The sequence below is a fragment of the Helobdella robusta genome (assembly GCF_000326865.2).
Source record: "Helobdella robusta unplaced genomic scaffold HELROscaffold_2, whole genome shotgun sequence".
In the NCBI taxonomy this organism is placed as follows: Eukaryota; Metazoa; Annelida; class Clitellata; order Rhynchobdellida; family Glossiphoniidae; genus Helobdella; species Helobdella robusta.
The window spans coordinates 9,052,703-9,063,655 of NW_008704083.1; the positions used below are offsets into that span (position 1 = coordinate 9,052,703).

The 10,953-nt window shown below is 34.0% G+C and overlaps 2 protein-coding genes across 2 annotated transcripts; one reads left to right on the forward strand and one right to left on the reverse strand.

The window, feature by feature from the left end:
• Positions 1-1,429: 1,429 nt before the first annotated feature.
• On the forward strand, positions 1,430-6,664 carry HELRODRAFT_160835 (hypothetical protein; the record flags this gene model as incomplete). The annotated part of the gene is made up of 4 exons (XM_009017765.1): positions 1,430-1,660; positions 3,480-4,317; positions 4,749-5,740; positions 6,035-6,664. The coding sequence occupies 4 exons, from the start codon at positions 1,430-1,432 to the stop codon at positions 6,662-6,664; spliced, it is 2,691 nt and encodes an 896-aa protein (XP_009016013.1).
• Positions 6,665-7,626: 962 nt separating this feature from the next.
• HELRODRAFT_188428 (hypothetical protein) lies at positions 7,627-10,278 on the reverse strand (the record flags this gene model as incomplete). The annotated part of the gene is made up of 6 exons (XM_009017766.1): positions 7,627-7,937; positions 8,091-8,176; positions 8,532-8,633; positions 9,150-9,368; positions 9,628-9,743; positions 10,088-10,278. The coding sequence occupies 6 exons, from the start codon at positions 10,276-10,278 to the stop codon at positions 7,818-7,820; spliced, it is 834 nt and encodes a 277-aa protein (XP_009016014.1). The 3' UTR covers positions 7,627-7,817.
• Between the last annotated feature and the right edge of the window lie 675 nt (positions 10,279-10,953).

Sequence of the window (10,953 nt, forward strand, 5' to 3'; positions counted from 1 at the left end):
GTTAAGACTTAAATATTAAATTTCATCTTTATTATTGTTAACTCTTTCTCTCTTCTTCTCTCGCTTTCTCTTTCTCTCTCTGAATAGTTTGAATAATGTAAACAAATAAAATAAATTAATGAAATAAATAAATAAATAAATAAACAACCAAAATATAAAGCAATTAATGAAAGAAAACTTGTTATTGACATGGCTGTCTTTTAATTCAACAAAAGGTCTTTGTACGCAATGTATTATCCCCACTATTAGCTCTATATTCACCATTATAAATGTGTGTGTGAAAATGTGTATGTGTGAGTGTATGTGTGTGTGTATGTGTGTATAAATGTATTTATATATATCATGTTATTCATTTAGTAACGTTAATATTGTAGTATTTGTCGTAAATCAACAAGCGTGATGTATATATATATATATATATATATATATATATATGCATAAATGTATGTATGTATGTGTGTGTATGTACCCATGAGTGTATCTTCTTATGTGTATGTGTGGCATATATATATATATATATATATATATATATATATATATATATATATATGGTATGGTATATATATATATATATGGTATGGTATATATATATATGGTATGGTATATATATATAAATATATACATATATATATATATGCGTATATCTATATATAGGAATGTATATATGTAGGCATTTAAGAAATGAATTTCGATAATTTTCCTATGCAATCTCGGTTATTCGATGACTAAACTTATTTCAATTCATGTCATTTACAGTTTTTGCAAGCATCGATAGACCGTCGAAAGTTTGAAATTATTTTTGATTTTTGCCTTTAATATTTTTGGTAAAGTCAAATTTTAATGAATTTTTCTTAGCTTAATCAATTGTTTTCACTTTTTTCTAAAGTTATTAATCATTACAATTTCAGTAAACAAAAATTTGTGAAATACAACTGCAACAACAACGACTGCAACAACAACAACTGCAACAACTGCAATAACAACTGCAACAACAACAACTGCAACAACTGCAATAACAACTGCAACAACAACAACTGCAACAACAACAACTGCATCAGCAACAACAATTACAGAAACACAACAACTGCAACAACAACTGAACATAATTATTAACGTAAAATTATTAAATTTAAATAATTACAGAAAAAAATGGCCGCAAATTCATGAACGCCGACCGAGAAAAAGTGAACCAGCTTATGGAATCGTCAAAAAAGAACAAAGTCATTACGCGTGTTAGATGTAGATTAAATGACCAATGATACTTTGGAGGGATTTATGAATTATATAAATTTGCTTTATTAACGCTAACAGATTATGATAAAAATTGCGCGCATTTGGCAACAGACAAACTTTCACAGCAACAAAAACGAAGAGAAAATTCCTCAACAAACCGCAACAGCAGAAACGTTATCTGTCAACTACAACAGCAATGTCAAAACTAAAAAACGCTCTTTTCCAACTCAACCCTCGACACTTTGTAGCCGAAATCATCTTCTTTATCTTCAAAATCGGAGAGTCAATTTTGGAGCCGGCGATGAGGCTTTACATTTACAATCAGCTCTGTTTGCGTCTGCTGCCGGAAGCTGGTGTGGCCGAAAACGGCGACGTCTGTGGCGAAGCCTCGTCTAGACCGGATATCGAAGATAAATTGCAAAAAGAGGTTGGTCTGGTTTGTGGTTGGTTGCAGTAGTTACAGTGGTTTTGCTAATGTGGGTTTTTTGTTTTTTGTTTTATTGCTCTCCAGATTATATTAATATTTTGTTGTTGCGTTTTTTGTTTGTATAAATATCTTACATTTACTTTAATAGCAACAAAATTAATTAAACAACAAAGTACAATTAATTATTCAGTAATGAAAAATGTTCAATATTGATTTATTAACTCTATTAACTTACTAACAGAATGCCCTTATCGTAACATTTGTTGTTTTCGTTGTTATTCTTGTTGCTGTTGTTATTGTTGTTGTTATATGTTTGAATGTACGTGATTTTATGCCTGTGCGTGTGTGTGTGTGTGCGTGTGTGTGTGCGTGCGTGTGTGTGTGTATATATCTTTTTATCCCAGCAATCAGCCAACGTGCGACTTGTTTTCAGCCAGGAAATGTATCCAATCATCGTCATAATTACACATTGGAAACACGAACAAATTCACGCCATAAAAATAAATAACTGTTCTTTATAAATGCCAAAAATACGCGCGCACACACACACACAAACACACACAAACGAAACACACACATACACACACACAAACGAAACACACACATACACACACACACACAAACGAAACACACACTTATACACACGTACTTATAAACATATTCTTTCATAAATATTTGTTTATTTATTCTTTGTTAATAAAAAAATGTAATGTTGATATTAAAAGTTATATAAACATTTTTATTATAAAAACTTATCTATATTAATTGGCAAATTGTAAATAAAATGAATAAAAATTGTAAAAAAAAATTACTAAAATATCATGAAATACGTGAAGTTGGGATGATGATAGCATTAAATTATCCATGTTAATTTATCCAAGTTATAACCACTTACGCGCTGAGTCGCTTAGTCAACAAATGTTACAAATTCATAAATTTTATGGCTGGCTGGTCAGTCGGTTGGTCAGTCACTCGGTTGTTGGTCGGTATTGGTTAGTTGTTGCGAGTTATGATGTGATTTGAAACAACTTTTTTGACAATGGCTTATAAATAAATTTATCATAATTTTCAATGATCATTTTGTCATCGTTTCAGTTTGCGTCGGTCAACCAAAGTTGAGTTTAGAACATCAGTTTAAGGTCTTTCTACACAAAATATTTAAATAAATTAACAGCAAAGCAACCTCAACTAATCCTTGTGAGATATTTCTACTGTTATGACCATGAAAATAAATGTTTCCGTTACGTTTCACGACAGCTTTAATAAAGTTGTCTCGTTGTCAAAACACATCCCTTGTGTTGCCTACAGCCACGCTGATTTTTGTTTGAAAGAACTTTAAACTTATTGGCACGTCCAGTAAGCCGTCCAAAATGATTCTTATTCAGAAAACTCTTCCCTAGATCTTTGGTCTTATATTTTCAAGCGTTCCAGAGCAGGTATCATTACGCATTACCGTGTCGTTAACATGTTTCAAGTCTGTCGAACTATCTTCCTGTTAATTACTTATTTTCACCAAATGTTTATATTTCAAATATCGAACCTGTCAGAAAACCTTAAACCTTAACCTCCACCGCATCTAGCCAGTTCCGAAACATGTGTAGAAAATAATTGTCATTCACTATTATTATTATTGTCATTATTTCTATTTTACCCATATCAACAAACTAAAACTCAAAGAATATGAACCACTAATTTATTATTAATTAATCCTATTTAAATTTCAGTATTCGTCAACTTAACTCAAAAAATTGAGTTGAGCCACCACACAACCACAACCACACCACAACCACCACCACATCACCACCATTACTACCAACAGACAGCAGTCTACCTCACCCTCTACCGAATCATCCTCAACTTTCCCGCCATCATCCTCTGCCTCTTCTGTGGCTCGTGGAGTGACCGTGTGGGCAGACGGCTGCCCATCGTGGCCAGCATCTTGCTGTCCATTTTTGGAGTTGTGCTGTTTGTTGTGTCCTGTTACATCCCTATCAGTACTTCGAGTAACAAATATTACGGTATAAATAGTAGCAGGACCGCTTTTAGTGGCGGTCTGATAGAAAATTATGGCGGGAAGTTTGGCGGGAACGTCTGGAAGATCAATGCTTTGATTGACAGTGGCGCGTTGAACAGTGCAGCAGTTGCTAACAGAAAGTACGCCAAAGAAATGAATAATTATGATAAAATTAATCAAGTCGTGATGAGATTAACTAGCAACAACAACAACAACAACAACAGTGTTAAAAATAGTTACCAGAATAATGCCATCAACGACATCAGCAACGTAAATGAAAAACACGAACACAACAATAACAACAACAACTTGTTCAATAACATCAACTCAGACAAAATCAACAAAACCAAAGACACCCCAACAAAAACCGACATTAATCTTAATTCTAACATTTATAACACACATCCAAACAGCTTACAAACAACAACAGCAACAAAACACAACAACACGCCAAACAACAACGAAACATCTTCACGAAATACAAAACCCACCAAATCAACCTCTCCACAAATCATCTTCCTGATCCTTGTGACGTTCGGAACATTGCTTCGAGGACTTTCTGGTAAATCTTCCATCGTCACCATGGCTGTTCACAGTTACGTATCAGACACAAACACAAGATCTGCAAGAACTGAAAAACTAGGTTTGTGGTATTTTTTGTGTTTTGTAAAATGTTTATTTAAATGTTTTTTTTAAATAGATTGTCCGCGAATATTTTCTAAGTCGTCTCATTATCATCTGATTACTTTTATTCATCATTTATTTCAACATCATATTCAGAAATTCATTATCTTATTTTCCTCCTTCTCATCACCATCTCCATTTTTTTTACAGTCGTCAATCATCTCATCTGATATCATCATCTGATTTTGTTATCATCTCATTATCATCTGATATTATCGTCATATTTTATCTTCATCTCAGCATCATCATCACCATCATCCTCACCACCATCATCACCACCATCATCGTCATCATCATCACCATCATCACCATCATCGCCATCATCACCTCCATCATCATCATAATCACCATCATCACCATCATCACCACCATCATCATCACCATGTTCAGGACGATTATTATCCATGAATTTTTTTGGCCTCTTCATCGGCTCCCTACTTGTTGGACTCTTACTGGAAGGGTTTGAATTCGACATCGTCTTTGTCGTCGTCATCCTACTCTATCTCGTCTGCCTGGCCTTTGCTTACCTCTTCATGATGAAGAAGAGTCAAAGTGATGATGATGATGTTGATGGCGGTGGTGATGCTAGTTATGACTGTTGTGGTGATGGTGATGAACCTGGTGATAATCCTGGTGATGATCCTGGTGATGATGGGCGTGGGAATTGGGATGAGGAAAAAAGAAAACAAAAATGGAAGAATGTATCTGACAGGAGAAGAGGATCAAACTTGTTAGTAGTTGTTGGGCTGATGTTCTTCGTTGCTTTTTCTGAACTGAAATTATTTTTTTTTGTTGACAGGTCAGTTAGGACTACAACTTCTCAAATTGATGATGTGGGAAACGACGAAATCAACCGCAAAAAGGATGAAATTGCAATCGAGAACCAACTACGGCAGCCACAACATCCACCAGAGCCACAACAGCCACAAGATGAATACGAACACAAACAAAATGAACAACAACAAGATGAACAAAAACATGACCCAGACATAAAAACTGATAAACTGACACACGAACCAAACTCGGATCTGAAGCATTCAAACCAATTTAACAATAACAAAAGCACTAACAAAAACAGAAACTGCTTCAAGTGGCAAAGTATTTTTGAAATCTTCATCCTCATTATCAACCTACCGAACAAAAAAATTATCTTCTTCATCTTCATCATCCTCATTCACCAGCTTTGTAAAGCCGGAGAGGTAGACGTAACTTTACTTGTAACGTTGAAATCACCACTCTCCTGGTCGAAATCGGTATACGGATATTTCTTGGCATGCGATTATTTGTGTCTCGGTATTGTTACAGCCCTGTTACTGCCGCTCTTGATCAAAGTTTGTGACGTCAGAGATGAGACTCTTGTAATTGTTGGAGTGGCTTTTAAGGTCCGTCTGTGTTTAAGAGATTGTTCGTTTGTTCTTTGTTTTCTGTTTCGTTTCTCGTTCGTTTGTTTGTTCGCTTGTATTTGCTCAGTCATTCATTTTTTCATCTCTCTCCATCAATTGTTTAACTCAAATTTTAATCAATAAATAATTCAGTATTTACTTTTTGATAAAATAACTCAGTAACTTGCCTGATGTGTTGCCAAGCTTTAATTTTTCTCTCTTCCTCTCTTCCGCACAATCACCCAATCACTCACTCACTTATTCATTCATTCACTAACTCACTCACTCACTCAGGTTGTACGCTTGATAATGATGACACTCGCAACGAACACCACCTTAATGTTTCTATCGGTTATCGTCGGCTCGCCAAGCGCCCTTATCATATCCTGCTTGAAGTCCGTCGTCAGCAAATCCTTCAGAGATGGAGACCTCGGTAAAATATTCGCACTACTATCCGGATTCGAAACTTTTTCAAATTTAATCGGTAGCATCATCTTCAACTTTCTGTACGTCAGCACTGTTGATATTCACAGAGGATTCACTTTCCTGATCGACTCGTTCGTCTTTTTCATCCTACTCATTGGCTTGCTGACCATCGAGTTTACTTCAAACAACAAATCAGACAGCAACAACAATGAGGACGCCAAACAGGCAGGCATTATTCTCGATTGTTCTTTGAAACCGTACAAAAAACTTAACAAACTGAAAATCTCAAAACCGGCAAAAAATGACGAATCGACAACAATATTTATTGCCGATCTCGGTAAAATTCCGTCGAATTCATACGGAGCTCTGCAAACCGTCAAATCAACCGACCCGCCGAGTATCGTCATATCGAAGTATTCGGATGATGCCGCTGAAAGAAGGGAGGGACGGCGGAGGAGTTCGTTCATCGACATCGAGTCTGTAATCGAATCAAAATAAACGGATAACTAATTAATTAATTAATTAATTAATTAGTATTAATATAATTTATGGTTTAATTAAACACGTTGACAACTTTTTTGAATGTTTGAGGATATAAAAATCCTCGCTGTCACAGAAATTGTAAAGCCTCTTCAAAACTTGTAAAGCATACATTTCGTCTTGCACGTACAATTGTAAAGTTAGAAGGAACTCCAGGTAACTTGACACACACGAATCTTAGGACATTTTCTAATTGTATGTATATAACAATCAATGATCAAATGTGATTAACTTGTTGTAATGATAATTTTCAATATTGTTCTTGCGATCTCTATATTTCAAGTTCAATGCATGGCTGCATTATACATGAATACATTATTCATGAATACATTATTCATGAATATATTATACATGAATACATTATTCATGAATACATTATAAATATGATACTTGATTAAGAATGTTGTGATTATAGTAAAATGACTAGTAACTGTGACCAAGAAGAAAAATGATGAAGTCGATAGTGACAATGAAGATGAAGTTGATGATGATGATGAAGATGATGAGGACGAAGACGCGATGATGATGATGAAGACGATGATGGCGATGACGAAAAATAAATAAATAAAAATAATAATAATAATAATGACATATTATTAATTAATTAAGTAACTTCTTTCATTAATTCTGTTAATTTTATGTGCTGTTATTTTTTTAGTGAAGAATATTTTTTCATTTTGTATATAGGGTATAATATATAGTATAGTCTGTGTGTGTGTGTTGCGTGTGTGTGTGTGTCGGTGTGTGTGGTGTGTGAATATATGTGAATTATATATGTTAATTAATAGCTTAATTTAAAGTATGAATTCAACATGTACAACCAGCCGCACACACATACACATATACACATAGTTGCAGTAACCATTAGAACTTCTTTAATCAATTAAAACGTGTTTTATAAAAAAAAATAAAGACAATTTTTCTTTTTTTAAAAATCAACGTTTGTATAAACACAGTGTTTTAACCGTTTAGTATAATGAAGGTAATTGTAATGACAGCAGTAATATTACTAAACAAAATTAGTACTGTTGTTATTATTATCTATTTAATAATAATTTTTAAATAATATTACACGCACACTCACACATAGATACATAGATACATAATTCATTCAACTATAAAACCGAAACGGCAGCCACATTACCGACAGGAAACCGACGAATACTCCGAGGTACCTGACGAGTCTCAAGTACTTTCGAGTACCGGGTTTGTACTCGCTCAACAGTGCAATCTATAGAATCGATTAAAATACAAAAAAATATATATATATATTTGATCTATCCATTCTTCCATCCATCCATCCATCATTCATCGATCCATCTATCCATCGATCCATTCCTCCATCTATTGATCCACCCCTCCATCCATCGATCCATCAACTTACCCATCCACCTTCTCCGCATATCCAGCGAGCCACGTGCCTCTCAATGATCTGCGAGAAGACGCTCACAATGCTTGGAATCAATGGACCTGGAGTTTGGCGATGGAGAAGATGGCGATGAAGAAGATGATGAAGAAGAAAATGGTGATGGTGAAGAAGAAAAAGATGATGATGAAGAGGATGATGACGATGAAGAAGATGATGAAGAAGAAGATGATGATGATGAAGAAGAAAAAAATGAGGAAGATGATGATGATGATTAAGATGATGATGATGAAGAGGATGATGACGATGAAGAAGATGATGGTGAAGAAGAGATTAACACGATCCACACAACGAAGTTAACGCGCTAAAAAAGAATTCAATCATCAAAAGAATAATAATGATATAACTTAATAAAAAAAACATAAATAATAATAACTAATAAGAATAATAATAACAAACCTTTGAAGTTATCGACGCATTCGAGAGCCACGGCTCCGGCCACAGCAAAGAGTCCAACGATTCGATACCACGTGATCACTGAGTTCTTGAATATGTAATCGCCTGGAGTTCAGATTTTTTCTATTATTATTTTAAATTATAATTATGTCGTCGTAATTAATGACGTAATATTACATTGTAATTATTATAATTTATGATGACGTGATATCGTAGCGGGGGTCTAAAAGAGAGTTTCCTTGGGAAAACACCTCACATATTCTCTGACCCTAGCTCTGGCGGGCTTCAATCGCAATAGTATTATTGTTATATATTGCCACCGAAAGACATCTCGTAAAATGCTTGCCTGATTTGTTTTTTAGTTTTTTTTTCATTTGTTTTTTCCGAATCTTCAAAGCAAAATTTTTATTGAATTGATGTGAAGAAGTGACAAATTTTACAATGTGAAATAACCTTTTTTTCAACAGCAAACTAACTATAAGTATAACCCTACGTGCTATCAAAATCTACGTTCGAACTTTTGACAACATCAACGAGACGACATCAATAACATTAGCAACAATTAAAATGGCGTCTATTATTTTTAATAAAATAAAATTAAATGAATAAATGAAGACTAACCAATGGCGGTCATAGCTTTCTCGATAGCTATTGATGATCTCAGCGGCATTTTAAGCTGATGGGCCAAGTTATCGTAAAGATAGGGATAGGCTTGCTCCAGGCGCAGACCTAGCGATTGAATTTCAGTAGAAACTTCCGTTAGTCGGTTGCGCCATTTTTCGTATCGAATTTGTCCGATTTTATCCGGTGACGAGTACTCGGTTGATGAGTTTGGAGATGCTGACGTTTGTGAGAAATTGAGGATCGAGCTGGAGATCTGGATCGTTTCATTGGTTGGTCAGTTGATATGAATATTATTCGATCGTTTGATTAGTTAATCAGTTTGTAAAAATATTATTTGATTACATCTCATTTTACTCATTTTAAAACAAATATTATGAAGGTCTGTGACGCGTTTAAACTATAATAAATTGAAAATTATTTCTTCAATTGAAAACAAAAGCAAAAGAACATGCCTTCGAAGGGGAGAAGTACGAACCGGCCACATAAATTCTACCAAGTTGTCGAGTGAAGACGTCATCGCTGACGTCATTCGCAGTTGGCGTGGTTGGAGATGATGATGATGACGACGGTGACGAAAATTTGGGGTTGTATCTGGTTCGGTAGAATAATTTATGAATCAGGTCAAATTTATTTCATATATGAATTCAAAAATGTTTTAAAAATATTTGTTGGGCAAAAGCAAAAAAAAATTTGTCACAGGTACAATTGCAGCTTTTAACTCTTTGCAAACAATATAAATCGGCCAACCTTATGTCATTCAACAAAACAGCCATTCAGCCAGCTAATCAACCAAACATTCAACCAAACAACTAACCAACCAACCAGCCACATAACCAACTAACTAGCTAGCCAACCAACTGACCAACCTTCCCTGCTGCGTATGAAGTATTGTAGCCAATCTGTTATAAATATAATCTTCGCACAAAATTTTCGACTGTTCGACGACTTCATTGATAGCTTTTGCTGAAATTTCTGCGTTGGCTAGCGAGGCAAGTCCTTTTTCGGCGAATCTTTTGACTTTGTAAGACTGTCCCTTCAAGAAACCTATGTTAGACTCTATGAATGTGGTTTTGTTATCGAGGACAAGCTGCTTGGTCCAGGCCAATTTTGGTTTTAAAGATTTCATAATTTGAGTATTCGACTTTTTTTCTTATTTATTTATAACTTTTCTCGCTATTTTTATTTTTTTTAAAGTTATTTACTGTTTTTTTAGCAATATTTTATAAAAATTTAAAAATATAAAAATCCGTTCATTCTATAAATTGATCAATGGTATTTAAAAAACCCAGCCACTGTATACTTTTCTATCATAAAACAGCATTAATCAATTGCAAAGAACAAAAAAATCATTGAAAAAATTATACAAACAATAAAAGACGTTCACATTCGAAGACATGATATGATGTTGTTACCAGCTCTTTACTACATTGTTTTTCCGCTTAACATCTCAACAGACTAACTAAACTTTATAAATCAGCATACATTGGGAAATATATATATATATATATACATATAACAATATATATACATATATACATATATATATATATATATATATGTGTATGCTTATATGCTGCATATGTTCATGTATGATATGTAAATATGTGATATTCCCTATATTATAATTATATAATGAAAAATGAATGCATATGTAATAATAATATTTCTAGAACGTTCGTCTGTTTTTTTCTCTTTAACGTTTATTTATATATGCCATAATACTAGGTTATTATAAGTGTATTTCTCTCTCTCTCTCTCTCTCTCTCTCTCTCTCTCTCTCTCTCTCTCTCTCTCTCTCTCT